The sequence below is a fragment of the Elgaria multicarinata genome, chromosome 1 (assembly GCF_023053635.1).
Source record: "Elgaria multicarinata webbii isolate HBS135686 ecotype San Diego chromosome 1, rElgMul1.1.pri, whole genome shotgun sequence".
In the NCBI taxonomy this organism is placed as follows: Eukaryota; Metazoa; Chordata; class Lepidosauria; order Squamata; family Anguidae; genus Elgaria; species Elgaria multicarinata.
Genome location: NC_086171.1, coordinates 67,261,047 through 67,285,764, shown reverse-complemented (window position 1 = coordinate 67,285,764; position 24,718 = coordinate 67,261,047). Strand labels below are relative to the sequence as shown.

At 42.8% G+C, this 24,718-nt stretch overlaps 1 protein-coding gene across 2 annotated transcripts in view; it reads right to left on the bottom strand.

Moving 5' to 3' along the window:
- ELMO1 (engulfment and cell motility 1) overlaps positions 1–24,718 on the bottom strand; it is a 361,047-nt gene that overhangs the window by 148,036 nt on the left and 188,293 nt on the right. For both annotated transcript variants that reach the window (XM_063129690.1, XM_063129691.1), the window contains one exon: positions 16,504–16,612. In XM_063129690.1, the coding sequence (XP_062985760.1) occupies positions 16,504–16,612 (109 nt within the window). The remainder of the gene's footprint in view (positions 1–16,503; positions 16,613–24,718) is intronic.

Sequence of the window (24,718 nt, the reverse complement as noted above, 5' to 3'; positions counted from 1 at the left end):
AGAAATTTTGTTTTAAAAATCCTTTTTCTTGTTTGAACAGCCGTGTGTGTGTGTGTGTGTGTGTGTGTTTTACACAAATGCATGCCCAAAGCCTACTTGGATAAACAAAAGTGGTTGCACAGTTCTTTGGATCTTAGTCAAAGAGATTTAAAAAGAACAAAGGATGAGCTATGCTGAATCAGACCATAAACCAGCATTCTGTTCACACAATCAGCTCTGCCTATGGGAAGCCCACAAGTAGGACATTTGTGCTTGTGTTCCCCAGCATCTGGTACGCAATGGCATACTGTCTCCAATACTGGAGGTACCACACCACCATCATGATTAGTAGCCATTGTTATCCTTCTCCTCCATGAATTTGCCCTTTTAAAGCCATCAGAATTGGTGGCCACTATTACATCTTGTGGTAGTGAATTTCATAGTTTAACTATGTGTTGTGTGAAGAAGTACTTCCTTCTATCTGTCCTGAATCTCCCACCATTCATCTTCTTGGGGTGTCCTCTGGTTCTAAAATTATGTGAGAAAAAAGTCTAACAGTTGCCTCCAAAAAGTGCCCTATGTTTCATACACAGAGAGACTCAACACAGTAAACAAGGAATATCAAGTTCAACTGCTGCATCTTCCTAACTTGACCTTACAAATGCTAATTTGGTACCAACATAGCAAAGAGGTTCTAATTAAAAAGGTACCATTAATAGCATGCTGTATAAGGAGGCAGCTCCCTCCACGGATGTTTACATTTATTGACCCACAGAGCTGATTCTCCCATATTTGAAATAGTTTGGCACTCTTTTTGTTCATGCAGCATCTCAAAATTAAATACACAGTCCTTAAACCACATTTCCCAGAGTGAAAACAGCAATAAATCTGCCCAGGGTAGATCAAGCCTGTGAGACCACAGATGAGACTGTAATAAAAATCCAATAGTGTGCTGGAAGCACAGGTGGGAAAGAGAGAGGCTTTTGCCATCTTGCTACTGGATATTCATAAACCATAGACCAAATCAGCTCTATAAGCTTTTACAGCAATAGGGCACAAAATAAAACCCTTATACTGGTTGATTTATTTCTGTGGTCAGACACATTGGAATGGGAGATAACGAATGGGGAGGGGCAGAAACTATTTCATTCTTAGTTTCACACAGGAAGTGTTTCTTCTGCAGTGGAATAAAGCCCAACCGTAGTCTATATGGAATGTCAGTAGACTCATATTTTCTTGGTAGTAGACATCCCATTGCAATCCTCTGCACAGATTTAGTGATATTTGAGAGTTTGCCTTGACCTCAAAGTAGAAGAACAAACAACGAAGAACAACAGCTTAGGTCGGGGGTGAGCAACTTGTGGCCCTCCACATGCTCCGGCCTACAACTTGCATCATTCCTAACCAGTGGCTATGCTAACTAGGGTTGATGGGAGTTGTAGGCCAAAACACTTGGAGGGCCACAAGTTGCGCACCTCTGCTTTAGATAGGGTGACCATATGAAAAGGAGGACAGGGCTCCTGTATCTTTAACAGTTGAATAGACAAGGGAATTCCAGCAGGTGTCATTTGTATATATGGAGAACCTGGTGAAATTCCCTCTTCATCACAACAGTTAAAGGTGCAGGAGCTATACTAGAGCGACCAGATTTTAAAAAGGGCAGGGCACCAGCAGCTTTAACTGTTGTGATGAAGAGGAAATTTCACCAGGTTCCCCATATATACAAATGACACCTGCTGAAATTCCTTTTTCAGTACAACTGTTAAAGATACAGGAGCCCTGTCCTCCTTTTCATATGGTCACCCTAGCTTTAGGTCAACAAAGAACAGGACAAACAACCCCCTTTATCTCTATTTCATATGCTCAAAGCACTACTGATAAGGCCTAGTGCATAACTGGAGCAGCATATCAGCGCAGAGTTATCATAACAGGTAATGTTGAAATCATGGATGTCTTTGATTGTTCCAGACTGGACATAATGGTCTTATGGGAGGGGGGTGGGCAGGGAGCTCTTCAGATGTAATGTGCAATGTGCATTACTTCTCTACCTTCAAAATATGGTAAACCAGCCTAGCTGTGTTTAAGGGCTGTCCCTCCTCCTTGTTCTACAGACTGAGGTCCCAGACTTCTGTCCCAAAGTCCTGCCCTACATCTGAACCAAGACAACTCATAGTTAAGGCACCTTCCTATGTAGGTTCTTAGAAAGAGGCAAGCAGGTCTTGTTGTCTTGGTGTTTTAGAGTTTAGCTCAGCTAACTAAATCAAAGTTTCACCGTGTGCTTGTCATCTTGGCCAAGATTAAGGCAACAGAACCATGGTTGCTATTAGGGGTGCACTTGTTTTTCTCAGTTTCAGGGTTCCCCCCGAGAGCTGGGGTGGGCAATTTACACCCTCCCAAAACAGAGGATGCCATTTACCCCCACCCTCGAAACGAAGGATGCCATTTCAGGGGGGATAGGTGGGGGGAGAAGCAGTTTGTCTATTTTGGGAGAGGGCATTTACTGGAGTGGCAGCTTAAAAAAGCAAACATTTTTTTGACCAAGAATGGGTGTATTTTTCCTCTCCACCCCCGCCCTTATTTAAAAGCAAAAATACAGCAGCTGGAGCAAGAGCATTCCCTGACTTGCCTCCAGATATTGCTATGGCCATCACAGCTTTGATTTAAATGCAAGTTGGGGGGGGAGATGAAGCTCCCTGCTACCACTGCTTTGGATTTAAAAGTTTTTATTAGAAAGAATCAGTTGCCACTACTGCTGGTAAGCCCCACGGCCTGCAGCAATCTGGACAAAGCAGCTTGGCCTCCACCCCACCAATCCTGAAAGCAAACAAAATGCCCAGCCTAATTCACCAGCAACGAATGGCAGTGCAGAATTGAGGCAGCCATTTCAGTTTGGCCCTCGTTAGCACTAATTATGCCTCAGTTTTATGTGGCATGTGGCTCCATTAAATGTATTTTTTAAATGTTCAATGCCAGTCAGGGATCATATTCACTGTATGTTCATAGGTAACAAAACTGCTTTGTAGGACAGCTTCTTGATCCATGTATATGTAGCAGAGAAATGCATCACTGTTTAAACCTTACAGCATTTACTCTTTTCCCAAACATCTAAAAAGCCAATTTTTTTAAACCTAGAAATTCGACAACATTTTAGAATGAAAGTCTATATGAAAATGTATTTTCCTAAGAGCATAAAATATTGCCACCTGGTATATTTTCAACTATTTAAAATACTTAAGGCACAGCATTTTTAATACATGAGTACATCCCCAAAGAAATTAATTCACTACTTTGCTCTGAAATTAAACCATTCTATCAGCTATAACAGAATGGCCTAAATAAAGGCAGAAGCCTTAATACTGAACTTTATGTGAAATATTAAACATCAGTGATGCTTTTGCTCCCTAGCTGATATCGCAGCTTGGTATAATTATCCCTAAAGGCCATTTGGTTTTATAATATATTCACCACTATAAAAATTTACATAATGTTTTTCAATTGCTTATTAATATGCAAATATTAGACCTAAGATTGGAAACACAGCTAAAATGAATCCTAAAAATCTCTGACAAATACTATGTAGGCTCTAACCCACCCACTTCAAACGGTAAGGTAGCACACTTAAACAAAAAAAACACAGCCAGAAATACAAACTTATTATCAGTTTATTATATGTGTCATTATATTTTGCAATGCATATTTGAAGGCAGAGAATGAAATAGAATAGATGGAAAATATCCCCCAAAGATGTAGGTCATTTGGCATTGCTCTTGGAACAAGGGGATGGTACTACAGTTGAAATCAGTAACATCAGAATTTTCTATAGACATGGATTTGAACAGTTTCTTCCAGTCAGACTTTGAATTTACACCTCTTAATACAATCGTATTTATTGTATTTACCACATTTATATTCTGCTTTCCTCCAAGGAGCTTGTTCCTCTTCCATCCATTTTATCTTCACAAAAGCCCGGTGAGGCTGAAGGACAGTGATTAATCAAGTCACCCAGTGAGCTTCATCGCTCAAAGGGGATTTGAAATCAGGCCCTAGTCCAGCACTCTAACCACAACTGCGCTGCAGTACTTTATGTGTGGTAAAACACCGGCCTCTTAAGGACTTCAGTCAGCATCCAGCAGGGATGGAGCCACCGAAAGACCAGGCTCTGCCAGTTTTCTTATAGCTTGAGCTGACTACGCTCCTTTGCTGCGGCAACAGGTCCTTATGAGAGAAAACTCCAGGCAGCACTTCCTGCAAGTGTGCTGTCCAAGGTCCTGATGTCACTCCTGCTTCGTATGATGTGACTCAGAACAGACAGTGAGGGCCAAGTTGCAGTCCGCTTCCCCTGGGCCTCCCACCTAGTCAGGACATGTAGCTCCCCCCCACTGAACAAAAACCCTCCTGAATGACACAAGGATTTATTCCACCCTCTGTCTGCACAATAGTTTCTGCACGTGTCCACTGGAAACATCTGATCTGTGTCTATCCATTCTGTTGGACTCAGACTTAAAGTCTTACTATGGCTTGGAACCAATTGGGTCATTCTGCTAGAGCTAAGTTTCTAGGCCTTGCAGAAACCCTGTTTTCATCTTTGTGCAAGTGTTGAATCCAATACTTTGATTCTACTTGCATGAGCCATTGTGCAAGCTGTTCGGAAAGCTATAGAACAAGCTAGTTTGCAAGGTATTGAATGTAGTGTTCCACAACTCATCACAATGTTATTAGCCTCTGTGTTCTTTGCACTAGCTGTCCTGCTAGTAGTTGTGTAACTGCTAGCAAAACAACACTAACGCTTGTAATTTCTCCACTGGCATAATACTGGATATAATGCATTGGATAGCCCTCTGACTAAACTTAGTTATGGGTGGGTATGGGTGAAATTTTCATTTCAGTTAATTTTTCAGAAGAATTTGCCAGAATTTGCACATTTCTTCATCCTCGGTCCAGAAAGAAAGTGAGATTTAAAAAATTCAAATATGGGAGAAAGCAAAGCTGACAGGTTCATCATCCCAACAGAGGGCTTTCAGCGCTTAGCTCTTAAAAGTCTGGATTTGTATCCCTGTGGATGCTTGATTTGTGGTGCTGAATTAGAGCTACCACCTCTTTTTTTATTTGTTCATCCCTAGTCATAACTAACTTAAGTCCTATAGATTTCAATGGGTCTACTCCAAGTATAACTAAGTTGGGATCCATTGACAGATAAACATAGGCTTTTTTGGATGTTTTATATCCAGGAAAATAAATGAATAGTGTGTGTATATATAGAGAGAGTTCTACAATTCTACAGCTGTTCTTCAACACACTCCTGTGAAACTGAGAGAGGAAATGCACAAAGCTGTAGCATGTTCCTCATCCCCAAAACAGGATCTGGTGACTGGGGACATTATGTCTCAACTGGGCTATTGTCTTTATCCAATTTGGGCATGTTCTGGACAGATGACAACTACTCTAAAAGAAGCTAAAAAGGGCTCAAAGGTTTCTTACCACCTCCTAAACCCGATACTGCAATTCAATGGCTATCTGGTACCTGATCTGTAGAGAAATAGATGTTTGGGCCCATTTTCAACAGTCCTGCTGTGTTGTTGCTTCCATTACTTCCATACAAAAGATAAATGGCTATTTCCACCCTTCCAATTTCCAATTTAATTCTTCTTATTGCTACCTCAAGGCTGATTTCTTCCCCCCCTTGAGAGAAGATTTTTTTTAAAAAAAGTATTACTACATCTAGCTTGCGAAAAATTGAAAATGTTTTTTAAGGGGGAAGATAGTCCTGTTAATAAAACTCCCATGTTATGATTCAGTCCTCCTCCACTGCTACTGAGTGAGAAAAGAATTTCTACTAGATTCATGGCTGGTTCCAGACCTTCTTTTTCTGATAAGCTCTAATTAAGCCACAGCAGAAAAGTGTTTTTATAATAGAATTTGTGCCATATTTGACTTTGGTCATTAAACATAACTCCCTCTCTAAAACGACAAAGTGTAGCTGAATAATATTTTGCTGTTAGCATGGAGTGAAGGAACATTCTGTTATAACACTCAGCATGAGAAGCATCTTACTGGCTGCCCCGCTTGGTAGTAGAGTACTTCCTTCTCACACAACACTTTTCTTTAAAGCCAGAAGTCGGAAATATGAATGAATTCTCTACCTATAGTCATTGAGTAAATGCATGGTGGGCAAAACCTACTTGGAAGCTACCTCTTCTGAATCAGAAGCACTGCCCCTTCCTTGCAAATTAAAGCAGCCTAACTGCAGGCATTTGGTGGAAAAGCATTCTAGACATGCACAGACACACTGTTTTCTGCAGCCAGTCTGCACATCCTGGAAAGAACAAAACAACAACAACAACAACCCCACAATCCTTCCTACTGTATGATATACAAAATTCAGATTCCTAGTGCCATATTGGGAAGCCTGAGCTCAAATTAATATTCTTCTATTCTTTTAACCATTACAATAATGTATCCATATTATTCAATGTGGAGGATGAGTTATGCTCCCCAAAGCAGAAAATTGACCTGTGGGATAGCTAGAATCTACTCAGTACTTCCTCACAGAATCAGAGCTGCAGGTAAAGGCATGTCCAACTTGCCCTGGGGAGCATAACACAGGTGATAAGTGCCCATGGAAATAACATGGTTGCCAGTGCTAACAGGTCATAGTTCTTCCAACACTACCCAACTGACATATTACTGCCTCTGGTGGCCCTTGCATGATGGAAGAACATGTAAATGTCCTCTCGACCATATACTCCAAGGAATACACAAACCAAGGTGTCCACACTGATACCTGGTCAAACGGAAGCCCCACTCAGGCAATTTCTAAAAACAAAGGGAACAAAAGAGGGTTGGAGAGGGGAGGCAATGTACACACTTCTCCATCACTTCAGGCCCATTGTGGGAAACATATGAACTGGGGGACACTTTATCATTTATTCCACTTTTACACTGCCCAAGAACCCAAGTCCTCTGGCTGGTTGCACTTGCAACACATTAAAAACATAAAATGCAATTAATAAAGCAAGAAATAAAAACAGCCCATGCTACATTTCTTGCGAACATGACTATTTGGGTGATGACCAAATTTGGCATCACACCCAATAGAAGCAATCCAACACTCAGCAGCCGTCCATACATTTGCTCTTAATCCAGATCACAATACCCCACAAGGAGACAGCAGGTGCCCCATAGAAAGGTTTAAGCAGAGCAAATAGCTCCAGGTGACTCCCCCAAAGCCATATTGTACAGTGTACAAGAGGACACAATACAAAAGGGGAGAAGGCGACAGGATTATTAGAGATTTGTCCTAGGACAAAATTCCTTCTCCAGACAAATATGGTGATCAGTCAGCCCTAGAGATGTAAAATTTCCAGAAATTTTGAAGCCATGGAAAAAAACTTTCCCTCCCCCGTTTCCCCCCGGAAAAGATGGAATTTTTTGGAAATGTGGTGGTGGTGGTGGGGAAGCAATATTAGCACTTTTTACAGATTGAAAGCCACTTTGTTACTTTAGGAACATAAAATGTAATTATGCCCAAGTTGGTTTGGCATAAAATTATTACTTTTGGTATATTAAATGTACAGTGTATTCAAACAATTATTACACATTTTTACATTTTTACTTTTATTGGTAACAAATGGAGCTACAAGCTCCTGAACTGTAAGGAAAATCTGAACTGTAAGGAACCTCTTTGGTTTTGCCAGTTTATGAGGAGCAGGCAAAAAGCAATTTAAAAAACAACAACAGAAGAAACCATCAACATTAGTAACAAAGAATTTTTTTATGTCTCTGCTAGTCCTCCACAGTGTCAAGCAGACATAAAGTACCCATTCCCATAAAAAGAACTGAGAAAAAGGAGGGACCAAGATTCAGTGAATATGCATGAAATTTAACCTGACTCATTTTCTGAGCTATAGCTAACACTACCAGTTTCAGTCTCTGCTTCAAGGCAGAAATGCATCTTGCTCTTCCATTTGAGAGTTGTAGTCTCAGTTTGCAACCTAGGGCTTGCTTGTCTTTGGCGCACAGAAATCGTAATAATCTAATACTGCACATAGTTTTTAGAAATCATTTGGAGAAGTAAATACATGAATCCTTTATCGTAAACATTTTATTCATCACGCTAAAATAAAATGTTCTATAATCCATTTTTTCTTCATTTTTTCCAATTTTGGGGAACCCCCCCCCCAAAAAAAAGGCTTTGGAAAAAAACCAGGAAAAAAACCCATTTTTTTCCTGAACTCTTCTAGGTTTTTGGGGGGGCCTTCACATCTCTAGGCCCTGTTCAGAAATCAATGCCCAACCCCCAACCCTTCCCAGGTAAAATGTCAAAATCCTTGAACGTAGGTAGTGTATGAACCTTAGAATAGCTTTTATATTGTATTTTATATCATGTTTTTATACTGTTAGTTTTATACTTTGAATTGTTTTAATTTTTGTGAACCGCCCAGGGAGCTTCAGCTATTGGGCAGTATAAAAATGTAATACATAAATAAATAAAAAAAATCAAAACAAACCCAGTGGTTTGAGGGGGCAGAAGGCTAAATCTATTAGAAAACTGGGAAGACACATGGGGCTGGAACAACTAGTGACATTCAGTTTCCATTGAAATCGATATTAAAAAATTGTCTTGACTAGCTTAAGTTCCACTGATGTCAATGCATCTATGTGTGACTAACCTAGCTTGAATCTAATAAATGATCTTTGTGTTTCTTTTGCAAAACAGATTGCTTTTGTTTTATTATATCTATTTTACACACACAAGTTCCATACAGGTGGTATAAAAATGAAATTATCTGTACATTAAAGCCCACTCCAATTGCAACGGTACTAACCCCATATTATATTATGTGCGATGTAAGAATGTGAATATAGTAATATATTTCTTTCTTACCAGCCTCTCCCTCTATATTGAGGTGGGAAACAACATTAAATACATCAATTACAACATCTTAAAATTCTTAGATTTAAAATTCATCTGGGTAGGCCTGCCGGAAGAGATTAATCTTGATGGCTGTCTTAAACTCACAGAGAGTATTAAGTTGATGAATCTCCTCCAGCAGGCCATTCCACAGTAGGGGCCACAGAAGAAAAGGTCCTCTGGGTAATAGCTGTCAGCCTAGTTTTGGCTAACTGGAGTAAATTCTCCCGAGGACCTGAATGTGTGGGGTGGATTGTACAGGGGAAGTTGATCCTGCAGGTAACCTGAACCCAAACCATGTAGGCCTTTAAAGGTAATAAGCAACACTTTTTACTTTGCCTGGAAACTAACTGGCAGCCAGTGGAGTGATTTTAATTTTGGTGTAATATGGTCACCCCTAGGTGTGCCGGTGACCAACCTGGCTGTCATATTTTGAACTAGTTGAAGTTTCCAAACTAGGTACAAAGGTAGCCCTATGTACAGTGCATTGCAGAAGTCGAGCCTCAGTTACCAGTGCGTGCACTACTGTCTTTAGGTCTTCCAACTCCAGGAAAGGGTGCAGCTGGAGTATCAGCCGAAGCTGATAGTAGGCACTCCTGGCTGTCGAATCTATCTAAGCTGTCATTTGGAGCAATGGATTCAGAAGCACTGGGCTGTCCTTTGGAGCGACCGATCCAGATCTACATAACTTATTTCTGATCCAATTATATGTGGTTTTTGTTTTTAAAGGGGCAGCATATACACATTTGGTAAATTGTACATCTTGAATATCTGGGCATGCAGGATATCACATGGCCAATATCCCAGCCTCACCTTCATACATTCAGCATAATATTTACCCACTCAGTCTTGATCCAATACAGATAGCCCATTATCAGGTATATAGATATATGCCTCATTATTATCATTATTATTATTTATTTATATAGCACCATCAATGTACATGGTGCTGTACAGAGTAAAACAGTAAATAGCAAGACCCTGCCGCATTTAGCTGTCATACTGAATGAGCAGAGGCAGGGCAGGTTAGCTGCGGGGGAATAAACCTGAGCTGAGTGCACTTTGTCACATAGGCCAAATGTCACAGAGTTTTCTCTTTTTCCAGCTACATGTGCAGTTTATGCCCTTAAACTTCATCATATCCAGCTATATGGTTTCTTCAATACCTGCGACAATTCCCCTACCTGTGCAGGAAACACAAAACACGTAAGCCTTAACCGCCAAGAATAGATGGCCCTCTAGGTCATTTATTCCTTGCTATAATTTAGAGCCAAAGCAAAATACAGTTCAACAAAATGCCACCCTGACCTCCACTTTATTGAGCCAGCAATACTGAAACTTCAGTGGACCTCTTTAAAAGTCTGCAAAAGCCTGGGGGCTTGTAGTTTTCCTTGGTCATGGCTTAAACTGATCTATGGATCATTGAGAAGGCCAGGCAAAGTTTAATTGTTAGAAGCTAATTTTCTTAAGCCTTTCATTAGCAAGAACATTTAGGCAGTAAAGAAAGTGATAGATGAGACTTCAAAGTGGACTGGAACATCAGCGTCCTACAGTTAAGTATCCTGCCCTAATTGCAGTGCTGGTTCCACCGTAAAGTTCTGGCTCTGCCTATTACTCATTTACATTATTTTTATGGGCCAAAGCAAAAGGATTTGTTGGCAAAGAAATAGAGCAGTATATGCTCTGTTAAATTTCCTAATATTTCAAAGCTAAGCATTGTGTGCCAAATGGACGGTTGATAAATGCAAGAATGGGCGGAAAGTGTCAGGCTTCCTTGAAGATTCTTTCAAAGACTTCAGCCACTCTCCAATACAACCCTGTTGCATTTGTAACCTTTTCCGCTCTCTGGCTGTGTTAGTTAAAATATTGGCTGAGCATGCAGGCTGGGATCCAAAGAACTGCATAACTAATTCTGCGTGGCCAAGGGGAACCTTTGACTCAAGTTTTTAAACAGCAGCATCCCATCCCTCACCCAACGCTATGTAGCAAACCACTTCTGAAACCGGGAACTTTGAAATTTGTGATGAGCCTCCTCTACAAAGAAAAGGCAAAAACTTCATTTGCTCAAGCTTCTGGTCACACCTAATGAAACCCAGCTTGTAATGAAGATATTGCCCTTCCATAATATTTCCAAAAGACAGTGAACAAGACATTCTGTGGTAAGGAACTCTATATACTAGGGTCATCCACATACAACCTAGTCTTTTCAGTTGTGGTGCCCCATTTATGCAATATGACAGGTGCCAACCCTGATGGTGTTTTGGCACCTATTGAAAATGTGTTTCTTTATCCAAGAATTTGCTGATTTTATGATTAGCTTTGTTAGATTTCCTGTTTTATTGTATTTTTTTAATCTCAGTTTTAATTGTTGTTTTAACTAATTGCATATGCTACCCTGGAATTTGTTAATGAATTGCAATATTTTAAATAAGATAAAATAAATGTTTCCTACATCAGTGCATAATAACAATACCAAATATGTAGTTCCTACATTAAAACATAATAAGGTCCCAACTTCTAGTGCTGGTAGCAGTTAAAGTCCTGCCAATGAACACCATTGTACAAACTTAACCCAGTCCTAAATGTCTCTGGTTTGTGTCAGTCATTGGCCATGTTTAACAAAATGTCCTGATTTATGATGCAGCACTAGTGCAGTGCTCAGCAAGCCTGTATTTGCTTTCCTGAGCAACTATAGGAGAAATTCACTTCATTTCAGGTGGTTTTGAAGATGGGGATACAGAGTGCAGGATTGGCTCTATGTAAACCAACACATTTTAAGTTCAAATTTATTTCTGCTGCCCTCTTTGCATATTGATCATGGCTATCTGCCCGTCAGGTTTCCCAAAACACTTCCCAAACATTGTGAAACAGATGGTTCAAATGAGAAATTCATAACAGGCAAATGCACAATTCCTCCCCTGTATGAAATTGGTTCCAGCTGATCCTGAGGGACAAACCTTAGGGCTGAATCTCGCATCTGCTTCTTGTGGTCATTCTCTTTTGGTCAGGATTATTTGTGGAGGATGGGCTGAATGGAGCACTTCCCTGAGTCTTCCATCACCGGGTGAAACCCCTATTTTGGATATCCATCTAAACATTTAGAAGATTCAAGCCATGGCTAAACCAGGCCTATATCCCGGGAACATCCCTGTACATTCACATGACACACAGGAGATCCCGGGAGCAGGAAGGGATGATCCCTCCCTTGGCCCGGGATCTCACCCTACCCTTACCTTGCATTTGAGCATTTCTGCATTCATTTCCCTTTACAAAAAACAACCAAAATGGCGGCCGTGATGTTGTGCGCCATGTGAAGACCAGGGTGACGATCTCATGATAATAAAATCTCAAGATCATTGCCCTACTACCCCTCCTTATGGTGGTATACTTAATCCAGACATGAACCCACATTGACGTGTTTATCAGAAGACTGCTACACCAAATGAACTTGTTGGATTCTCCATCTAGAAAGCCACAATTTGATGGCCCAGTACAGCCTGGCCACACATTACATTGTTGGCATGGGAAGTAGAAGGGTTATATAGAGATGTGAAGGCTTGTGGGGGGAAACTGTGGGTGGGTGGTGTGAATGGGGGGGGGAGTCAATCGGTGCAATACATGTTCAGTAATGTGGCTCAAGAATGCACTGGGACTTTGTGAGGCTAAATTGCCACTGAGGAATGGTGGGATACAGATATAACCAATAATTAAATACTTCCTTTTTCTTCAAGCTTGATACTTTCCTGATGTGTTTTATCCCTAGAGACCTAAAAGGCATTGCATAAGTGCAACGCATAACTTTTTGTGCAGAGGAAAGCTTCGGTGGAGCTCCGCTAGCACTATTTGAGTTTGCAGAATGACACAGTGTGGAAACATGACAGCACAATTCTTCCCTCGCCTTTCTTTCTTGGCCTTCTTAGGTGTTAGAATACTCTTGCCCTTAAAAGCTTTGTTGTCAACAAAAGCAAGGGTAATACTGAACAAGGCTACCTCTATGGATGCCTATCTGAATGCAGCCGCTCCACATTAAAACCACACACATTGAAAGAAGTTTGGGAACTCCCCACCCCACCCCAGTTATGAACATCATAAGTCACACAACCCTGTTTGTAATAAAAAGTTGAGTGTGGTTCTTTTTCAAAGGGTGGAAATGCTACCAATCTTTCGGAATTGAACATTGTCTTATTTCAACATGCCCCCAAGCCATGCCTTAATTACATGCACCTCATGGCGCTTGGATGTTACGGCTGAGCCAAAACGAAGCTGCCAGCCTGCCTACCATGCCCATTAGTTCCCCATTCAAGGGCCCTCAAAGCCACTCTGGTGTCATGCTTGATAGTTTCGCAAATTAGGCTGTAAACATCAAGCTACGGATATCACAGGGAGCGGAAGTTGAACTTGAACAAAATGATGAGCAATTATAGGAAGAAACCAAGTACTGAGTGGCAAAAGACGGGCTGCAAGCCTAAACACAGATGGCAAATCCACACAGACCCTTTTTCCCGTGTTCCACTCAGTCCTCTACGTGGCAAAGCAGCTTGAACACTTTGCCACAGAGCACAGCCCAGATCCAATCTAAGCATCCCACTGCAAGACTTGCCAGGAATTGTTTGTTGGGCCAGACTACACATTACATTAAACATACAGCTGCGATCAACCCAGATTTACTCCTTGGGCATGTCTACACGGGGCGATATCCCGGGGAATCATCCTGGGATTGTCCCTGTGCGTCCACATGATGCATAGGGGATCCCGAGAGCAGGGAGGGAAGATCCCTGCATTTTCTAGGGATATTGCCCTACACTTTCTTCTCGCTTTTCCCCGCGGTCCCGGGATGATCCTCAGACCGTGGGAGGTGTGGGGTGGCCATTGCGGTTTTGTCCCAGCTCCTCGTGAGTAACCACGAGGAGCAGGGAACCAGGCACAGAGCTCCTCAGGAGCTCCATGCCCATTGGAGGTGGGAGGGGGATCTTTTTTAAAAAAAACCCAACCTCTGTTGCTGGAGCACTCATGTACTCATTTTCGATTAAAAAACAAAAATCAAACAAAATGGCGGGTGTGACGTCCTTTTCCTCCCGGGATGTCATGGGCCACATGTAGACTGAGGGGGAGGATCTCATGATCAGAAAATTGCGAGATCCTACTCCCTCCCTCTTGGAACACCGGGGGGTCTAGCCATGCCCCTTGTTTCTCACACCCCGCTTAACTGGCTGCTGACTGTAGGGGAGCAGAGAAATGCTGAGCATGATGACATCATGCTAAATGTGTGACTGAACTCAATGTTACTAGGAGATGGGGTGGACAGGGGACACTGGCAGCTATGCATTTAAAAGTAGCATATAGTTTGGCCCTTAACATGGGACACCTGTGTGCAAGCTACATGCTAAGATGAACACAAGTCACATATTCTCACAGAAATTCCATACATTACATCAGTTCAAAGCAAACCATGTAATGAAAGCACGAGTTGCCTTTACCTAACAGGCTGATCTGACCAACAGCACAACCCGCCAACTTTAGCGTTTCAGAACGACAACAGTGACAATCAGTTTTGCATTTGGAAATAGACATTTAGGATGAAGGCACTGAGACTTGATCCACAACAGCTAGGAACATCAAGTAGCCACTGCAGCTCCAGCCCTTACAGTATATATCAATTGCCCTCAAGTTTGCAGACAAAAAAGAAGAAATAAGCTGCATGGTCTTAACACCTTTCAAATCACATATGGGAGTGATGCAAAAACACTAAAAGCACAGCAGTATTCTTAAGTATTGCACCTGTTCATCCATAGCAGCAAAACTACAGATACAGCATTTAATACTTTCGGGTGTTTAAAGTCAGTGTAATCCGGGTTTTAAAACAGTTTTTTTAAATAATAGGTGCTAGATTGTCCATTATTTTTGAGTCACCAACTTTGTACTTTAAGAAAGTTTTGACCATTAACTATTCCACAAAGAGGAAGTAATCCATCATGTCTTAAATTATGTATCTCAGAAGTCATTTTTTAAAAAGTGCATTCTGGTGCAAAACTAGCAAGCCATGAATTTCTACCGAAAGGACCATTGCAGCATTAATACATATTTTGAAATATTATGCATATAAACTGTCAGATATAACTTTGCCCTAGACTGTGACTGATGATTTTAGCACTGCAGATTTTATTGAGCAATGCAGCCTTTATTGTCAATTGAAGGAATCATTCTGTGTACTCTCCTAAAGTGACAGCTCAAGTTTGCAAGTCTCAACATAACAAATCAGATGTGTTCCTTGTTTGTGGAGCAGATAGGACCTGGTATGTCAGAAGAACACATTTTCTTGGAAGGAATTTACTTAGTTCACAAAAAAGGCTATTCTCTTGTAACTGTTGAATACACTCCCTGCTAATCCCAAACAAAAATTAAAAAATGGAAACTAGATTGTAAAGTATTGCATATTAAAGATATCAAGGCTACCTCTGCTTTCTTGAACTTGACTGTAAATGAGAACAAGGTTTGGAGTTGATCAAATCTCCAAAAAGCTTTCACATTCTTAGGGGAGACACCAAAAATGCCTTTCATGTGCCTATTAGTAAGAGGGTACTTTTCTGCCCAGGAAATCAATGCAGTAACAGGGAGAGAGCGCCTTCAGCTCATGCATTCCTTCCCTCTGTCTCTTTACTTTTTAAAATTAATATCGGCAAGGACAATATTCATAAAACCGCAGGCAAATTTGATTTGGTGTTGTAGTACCTTTTACTGCAGGGGTGGGCAACTCATGGACTTCCAGATATTTTGGCCTACAACTCCCATAATCCCTCACCATTGGCTATGCTGGCTGTGGCTGATGGGAGCTGGAGGCCCAAACATCTGGAGGGCCAAAAGTTGTCCACCCCCACATACAGTGTTTAATATGACTGAGCAAACACAATGTCATCAGAATTAAATGTATTTTACTAATAGATGCTAGTTTGCCCATTTTTATTTTTGAAAGATGATTCACTAACTTTGCATTTGAAGAACATGTTGACCAGTTAATATTTTATGAGGAGGAAGTAATTAGTAATGCCTTTTAAATTATGTAGAAAACATCTGAGCCAGGCAGAATATATCAAGTTTGTCTGTCAACATACAATCCATCCCCCATCCGTGCACCCTGTACTATTTTTCTGCTCATCAGAATCAGCTTTCGGCCTAAATTCAGCAAGTACATCTGACAGCACAGTGTTCTATCTTCACTGCTGGGGTTTAGTGCTGTCTTGCTGGGAAGGAAGTTACATTCTGAATTATAACACCAATAGGCAACTCGTACATCAAAGCTCTTTGTCTTACGAAGTACCTGGAGAAACTGGAAGCTGCAAAAACCCATCTCAAACTTTTACACACCTTAATTTAGCCATGAACTGAAATTAATACCCCAAGTCACAGTGTTTGAGGATGCAAAATGTGAGTTCGTAGAACACTACATTTTCACAGAGGGAAATTCTTCCATTGAAACTTGGTGTGCCATTCAATTCATTCTTTGAGTAGCGATATAGAGTCAACAGCAAATGTTATTTTAATCTGTGATACAGTTCACCAGGACTCTACTGGTACACTACACCAGGCTTGTTTTGCCAATACACAGACAGACTTACGTAACTCTCCAACTTTCAGGATATCGCACAGCATCTTTGTTAATTCAATACTACTTCGACCAAATGGACATTCATGCTTGTCTTCTCGGCTGCTGTTTTCTAAGACAATCTGAAATAGAACAAACCACTGAGGTTTAGAACATGTATGTGTTACCTGTTCAGTGAGCAATATATATGAATTGGTTTCAAACAGGACTATGTATTTTTTTCAAAATTTCAAAATTAGGTGAACTTTGAAAAAAACACAACTGTGTTCCTAGCTTGCATCAGGCAAATTAACATTCAGCATTGTTCTGTGGGGAGAACAATCAATTTATCTGATTCTAGCACGCATGCATTGTAACAACACGTTAATAAAAAATATTCCATTAATGTAGTGTGTCATGGCTTTGGACATGAAGTGTTCAGGTAACTGCAGCTCTGAGGACTCAGATTCACTCCTAACCCACCCCACTGTCCCCACCCTAGATCCTGCATTCCATCCCCTGAACTCAGGGTGGTACCACTGTCAACTAACTCCTGAAGAATGAACTGTGAAGTTCAAGAAAGCCCTGAGTACTCCTCACCTATGTCACCACCAATCCAAACCTCACCCATCCCTGAGAACAGGGATGAACAACTTCTGGTGGATCTAGGGGCTCATTTTGCCATCCAGGAACCCACCAGGGGCTGCACCCCTGCTCCCTGGTACAAAACGAACAGCTGGAATTTGGAGGTGCAATGGCAGGGGTGGGACGGAAACTAGGGGTTTTCTGTTAAAACTGGGTGGCGTGGCAGCAGTAAAGAAAGGAAAGGAACCTCTCGTGCAAGCACTGAGTCATTACTGACTCTTGGAGGGACACCAGCTTTCGCTGACATTTTCTTGGCAGGCCTTATAGCGGGGTGGTTTGCCATTGCCTTCCCCAGCCTTTATTACCTTTCCCCCAGCTAACTGGGTACTCGTTTTACCGACCTTGGGAGGATGGAAGGCTGTCAACCTGAGCCGGCTGCCTGAAACCAGCTTCCGCTGGAATTGAACTCAGGCCGTGGGAGAGTTTCAGCTGCAGAAACTGCTGCTTTACCGCTCTGCGCCACATGAGGCTCTGGCAGCAGTAAAACTAAGGGCCTATTTAGCTTTGTTGTTGTGTTGTTTGCTGCTGTTGCTGCTAATTCACCAGTAGGGGGCAGTTGGGGCCACACAGAAGTGCAGGGCTTCTGTGTGGGCTGTTACTTGCCCACCTCTGCCCCAAAAGAAGCAAATGACTGTATGAAAAGGCATAGGCCCTTAAGCTGGCCAGAAGCAGCACTCGGCGTGAAGGGGTGCTTTCAGATTAATGCTGTTGGCCAGACCATAAATCACTGGCAGCTGTTCCAAGTCATCACCCCTGAGGTAACTTGTGTCCCTGTTTTAGCTGCAGGTTCGCTAGCCATGGTCCTGAAACCTAAGCCACTGTTCTCTGGATCAGCACCGTCAGTTCTGTCCAGGGTCCTGACTGTGTGCCCATTCAGGACAGCATCAGGTCCCAGCTATGCCTCCCGATTTCTCGCCTGCACTGTCATCTCCACAGTATCCATGATGGATCAGGACACAATAATTTTTTAAAATACAAACAAAAACCCCTCCTTCAAGCAACTGCTTACACATCAATTTGCCTGCCAAGGAACCCCTGTGCCTCTGTTGCAAACCCCCTACGCACTGCAGAGGATTATGAGACATGATCACTCTTAGTTCACGCTGGCTGCCACCTAGGCCTCTTGGGCCCAGCCATATATCCCTGTAAGAAATGTGCACTGCGGTGTGCACTGTGGAATGCCAGAAAAGATAACTAATGCTGTCTTTCAAGGAACTTTTGGTAAGTCTGTTTGTTTTAGCCTTGGCCCGAAGCCATATTGGAAATCACACTATAAAGCACAAAATGCAGCTCCTAACATAGTATCTCCCTGGAAGGTGAAACTTGAGTTGAATCCTGAGAACTCTAGCTTCCATTCAAAAGAAAAAATCAAGTTTCTAGCCTTAATAATTGTTGAAAAAAACCTATGCTGACAATTTATACTATTCTGAGAGTGCCTTGGACTGCAAGAAGATCAAACCAGTCCATACTCCAGGAAATAAAGCCAGACTACTCACTTGAGGGAATGGTATTAAAGGCAAAACTGAAGTACTTTGGCCACATAATGAGAAGACAGGATACCCTGGAGAAGAGGCTGATGCTAGGGAAAGTGGAAGGCAAAAGGAAGAGGGGCCGACCAAGGGCAACATGGATGGATGATATTCTGGAGGTGACAGACTTGACCTTGGGGGAGCTAGGGGTGGCAACGGCCGACAGGAAGCTCTGGCGTGGGCTGGTCCATGAAGTCACGAAGAGTCGGAAACGACTGAACGAATAAACAACTATATCTTGGATTAGGAGTTTGATAGTCAGGGTTTATTTCACTTGATACTTACAACACTGGGCCTGTTCAGACAACACACTAAGCCAAGATTAGGTTACTAACACTTTTGCAGCAAATGGTTAGTGAGCACGTTTAAACTGTGGTTAGGTAGCCACCATGATTAGGAATGGTTCACATGACATGCTAAGTCATGGTTCACACAACACGCCGAGTCATAATGTTTAGCTCAAAATACTTAACCACCATGGCTTAGCGTGTCATCTGAACAGGGTCACTGAGACACTGCCTATGACCCCTCACCTTCCACAGCTTCCGGCCCTCATATTTATCCACCGTTTTAGGAGTGCTCCTTGCCATTGGTATAACATGTAGGGGTGTGCACAGACCCCCCGCTCCGCTTCACTTGCAGATCCGCCATTTTCCGGATCGGGCCGCTCCGCCCCGCCCCCGCTCCGCCCACTTCCGCTCCGCTCCGCCCGGAGCTCCGGATCCGGATCCGGAGCTCCGTTTCCCCCCCCCCATAGGCTTGCATTGAAAGCTAAAAAATTATACAACTTTTTTTCTGTTCAAGTTAGAAACCTCATGTTTGGCACCATGACACCTCATGGGGATATACACACGCATGCCAAGTTTCAAAGCAATCCCATCATCCCCTGATTTTTGGCGAATTTTTGAAAATCGGGCACCCCACACACACCATCCCTGCGAGGTGGGCAGGGGAGGAGGGAGGGAAGGCAGGCAGGCATGCAGCTGGCATTTCTGGGGGCATAAGGAAGTGAGCCAAGGATAAGCCAGTAATGCATATAAAATGGAATAAATCAATCAATAAACAAAGGAGGGGTGGAATTAAAAGCAGCAGTGTTGCTCAATAAACAACAAGAAGAACTTTTTTTAAAAGGCTATATCTGTCTTTTACCAGCAATAGGGGGACGTGCCCGGGGGAGGGGGAAGTAGCTGCCAGTTCAAGACACTGACAGCCACAGCTCTGAGAAGAAGTAAAACGCTCACTTCGACTCAGAACAGGCATTGCTCCACCACTGAAAAGTGACCATTCACTTCAACTCATGATAGGCATTGCTCCACCGTTTTACTCTCTTTGGAAGGCTCTAATGGCCTTCCAGTGCAGGAGAGAGTGGGGGCACGTCCACGATGAGATGCCCTAGGGGAGCTCATCCCCTTGCACCACATCGATTCAGTTGTTCACCAAGGTTAGGGTGGGGAGCAGTGCTGTGTTTCTATCTCTTATTCTTGGCTTAGTATATGATTTCAGGTTGTGTTTGTGCATTTGGTGGGGCTACTGTGTTAAAAAACACGGGGAAAAGCCCGTTCAGATGAAGAAAGAGAAGTTTCCCAGAATCCCAAGTTACCTGTTTTGCCTATGCCCTCCTCCAACTTTGGGATCATCATGACCGGGAGCTGACTCTGCCCCTCAGCCCTTTGAAAAAGGTATTTTTCCCGCCGATTTTTAAAAAATGTCTAGCCCGCGACCCGTACGATGCAGAAAGTTGAGAGTGGTCTCAAAATGACCCCCATCCACGACTCTCTGTGCACAAGAATTTTCAGAACGATAGCTTAAACCCCCCCCAGTTATCCCCGATTCTTTCCCTCAATGCAATCCTATGGGCGAAAAGCCGAAAACGCCGTTTGAGCCGCGCGGTTGACCCGATTTTCACAAAAATATAGCCCGCGACCCGTACGATGCAGAAAGTTGAGAGTGGTCTCAAAATGACCCCCATCCACGACTCTCTGTGCACAAGAATTTCCAGAACGATAGCTTAACCCCCCCCCAGTTATCCCCGATTCTTTCCCGCAATGCAATCCTATGGGCGAAAAGCCGAAAACGCAGTTTGAGCCGCGCGGTTGACCCGATTTTCAAAAAAATATAGCCCGCGATCCAGACAACGCAGAGAGGTGAGAGTGGTCTCAAAATGACCCCCATCCACGACTCTCTGTGCACAAGAATTTCCAGAACGATAGCTTCAAAAACAACGTAGTTATGCGCGATTATTTGCCGCAATGCAATCCTATGGCGAAATGTTTTCAAGATGGCGACCGGAGCGCTCCGCCTGAACTCGGAGCTCCGAAAAATGGGCGCTTCTCTTCACCTTGCTTCTAGGGGGTCCGCGGTCCGCTCCTACTCCGCCTCTGGGTAAGGCGGAGCAGGCCAATCCGCTACTGCTTCTACGCTCCTAATCGGAGCGGAGCACATCCCTAATAACATGCATGAATTAATGGTGACATGAGACATGCGTCATGTCATGTGCTTTTTACCCCTACCATCTTCCAGCAGCCAATAATGCAGAAGCAAGACAATATATCAACATGTCACATGGTTCCACAACTACATGTTATGGGCAGAGAAATGGGAGGGACTTGCCTCTGCCATTTCCACTGATAAATCCATGTTCGTTGTCAGCCCAGAGCTTCAATGAATAAAGTACAGTGGGAGATAAAAAGCTATACTTTGCTTCTAAATGATGCATACATTTTAAAATTTAACTTTGAAGGAAACCTAAATCTAGAAAATAATTCAGAACAATTTTCCGCAGAGAACTGCGCTTTGTGATAAGCTCTGCAACTGTGTTTTGTGATAAGCTCTACTACCAATTCTTCAAAACAGATGGGGAGAAAAGCCGAAGTCCCAAGCAACTGCCACTTGGCCCAAAGATCAAAGCATTTCAAATGTCTCCTTCATATCAAACAGTACCTTGGAAGCACTGTGAATTTCCTTGAAAGTCCAGCATTTAAAATACAGCTCTTTGTGGGATTTCTTTCTGCCAACCTTGCTTTCTATTGATGCACATTACCTTCAAAACCGTGCAGGCTTTATTTTAATTGGCACAGAAAAAGCAAAAAATTCTTCCACCTCATGCTAGGGATGCAAGACTATTTGTGTGGAACAGTTCTGAATGGTGACAGTTTGGACAAAAACTGCAAAAGTCACATGGTGTGATTGGGTACAGAAAAATTTAAGCGACCAACAAAGGGGAGAGTCTGGAGGCATGGAAATGCATCTCAGAATGCTGTTTAAAATAACTATTTCAGTCAAAAGAACATTCAACTAAAACTGCATTGTAGAGTCCTCAAAAATTGCTAACAATAGGGTTGACCGGGGAGGGGGGGGAACACCTACGAAAGGAAAGTAACCAAGGATTATATTCTAGGTATGCTGAGAGAATTTGGGGGTTTCCAGGAAAAGAAATACTCATTAATTTATGTTACTACAACCAGCAGCCCTTGAAAAATCTATATTCCACAGCCTAAGGAGAGCAGAATGTCCCTCCATTTTTGCTGGGCCAGGAATGACTAGACTATCACTTCAAGAAAGAGAACGCAGATAAGATATGAACATAGGATATCTTGGAGCCATTCTCTTTCGCTGAGACCTCACAAATATTTAATGGTCTCCAGACTCCTTCAAACTGCTCTGGAGATAAGAATATAAAAAAGAGTTTAGTTTTCTACCTCAGGCATTTTGCAGGGCTGGGCACCTGAGACAGAGTTTCTAAATGCTTCCCCATGCAGGAAAATATAACAACAAATGAATTAAAATATACAACCAAGTCACTTTGCCTCATAGCAGTTTGGTTAACTTATCCACTTCTCTTCAATGGAAGTGTTCTGTAGTGTTTAAGAAAATGTGATCCATAGTGATTTTTGAAAACTGCTTTGTTTTAACTATCCTACCATGTAGTTTTGTATCAGAGAAGAGCGGGGAAATAAACCAGTAGAAAAAGTTTTCTTCTTCTGTTGTATGAGTTTCTTTTTTAATAAGTTGTGTAGAAGGGTCAGCAGGGAGGGTCAGCAGGGTATAGTAGTAGATTGTCAGGCTTAGATACAAGAAACCAAGGGTCAAATCCATTTTCCATTATGAATCTGGCCTTGGGAAACTCAGTATCTCTCAGCCTAACTGACCTGGTGTGTTTGTGAGAGCCTCTATGTCTGCTCTGAGGTTATTCAATGGAAAGTGGACATAAATACAGAGTGGCCCAAAAGTAGGTATACAGTATAGTTCGTTTGCATTTTATTACATTGTTTATTACATTTACATTTGTTTAACACTGTTTAATCTAGTAAGTGCTTGAAATGTATTCCATCAATGTTGCAACATTCCCCGAACCTGTCCAGAACACTGTGACACACAGTACGACACAAATTCCGGTCCGCATAAATGTCCATAAATGCTTCCGAGATGAACTCTTTTAATTCATTCACTGTCTGGGGATTCTCTCAAAAACCTTATTCTTTACTACACCCCCCAAAAAGAAGTCCATTGGTGTTAAGTCGGGTGAACGTGGCGGCCATTCAATGCTGCCACGTTGTCCGATCCAATGCTGTGGGAAGGTGTTGTCAAGGTAGTCCCTTACTGCAAAAGCATAATGAGGAGGTGCCCCATCGTGTTGGAAGAGCAGTTCGACAAAGTTAGCCCTGGTTCTGAGTTGTGGCACTACCACGTTGCGTGACATGTTTAGGTAATTGTTACTATCCACAGTTGTATCAGAGAAAACCGGTCCTACAAGACCTTTGCTGGACAGTGCACCCCACACTGTGACGTCTGGCTGGTTCAGTTGAGATGTGATAGTCAAATGAGGATTTTCATCTGCCCAATACACACAGTTATGCCTGTTCACGTGGCCTGACAACTTGAAAGAAACCTCATCTGACCAGATGATCTTAACAAGAAGATCTGGTTCGTTAGAGATTTGGTTATGCATCATCTCACAGAATTGCAACCAATGGTCTGGGTCATCCTCCAAAAGACCATGTAACAGTCTTGGACGGTACGGCTTCAATTTCAATTTACACATTAAGCGTTGCAAGGACGTTCTAGGTATGGATAGCTGCTTAGATGCAGGACTGGTGCATCCATAGAGGCCACTAAGGCAACCGCCTAGAGCGCCAAGCTCAGAAGGTCGCTGCCAGCCGGGCGCAACGCGCAGCACTCACCTGCACGTTGTCTGTGAGGGCGGCTGCCTGGCCCGAGGATTCGATTGGGGACGCTGGGGGATGGGTGGCGCTCCATGTTTGGACTTCTGAAATGCGCCTGGAAGGCCCCCCCCCGGCTCCCAGAGCCGCTCTAGCAGCTCTAGAGAGAAACGACTGGGCGGGCGAGATCGAGATGGAGCCCTGCGCCTGCCCAGCCGCCGAGCAAAGCAGGGATGCTGGGGGGGGGGGGGCTCCACTCGTCGGCGCACACATTCATTCAGACTTCCAGAACGTGGCTGGAAGCCACCCTCCCACAGCCGCAATAGCCTCCAAGCAACATGAGGCGACAGGCGAGGGCAGCCAGCCGTCATCACTCATCGGGTGAAAGTAAGCGATTTTCTCGGTTTCTTCCTCGTCGCCGTCTTTGCTCTGGAACTGCCAATAGTAGCCATTGGTCCCCCTCACTTTGCCAGTTTCTTTCCGGCAGGTGCCTCATGTTACCGGTTGAGCCTGCTGCAGAGAGGGGCTCTGTGATGTTTTAGCCAATCCTGTTAGCCGTATACTGTTGGTTTTATGTCTCTGATGTTTTTATATTTTGTATACTTTTGATGTTTACTGTTTTTGGCTTTTGTGAACCGCCCAGGGGCAGTATATAAATGAAATAAATAAATAAATCCTGAATGGTGAAAATCAATTTAGGCTAATGAAGACTGAGGAGATGGGCGTCCTTTAAAGGGTCGTTAGTGTTAATCCTCTGCTATGTCCTTTTGTGTGTGTAACTTGGTATTTAACGGTATGGCTAAACAATAACTAATTGCATTGTTAACTGCACCAAGTTACAGAAAAGGACACACTCTGTTAGTTTGTTATAGTAATCACAAAATAAGAGAACTGGGGCACCGTAAAGTCTGATATT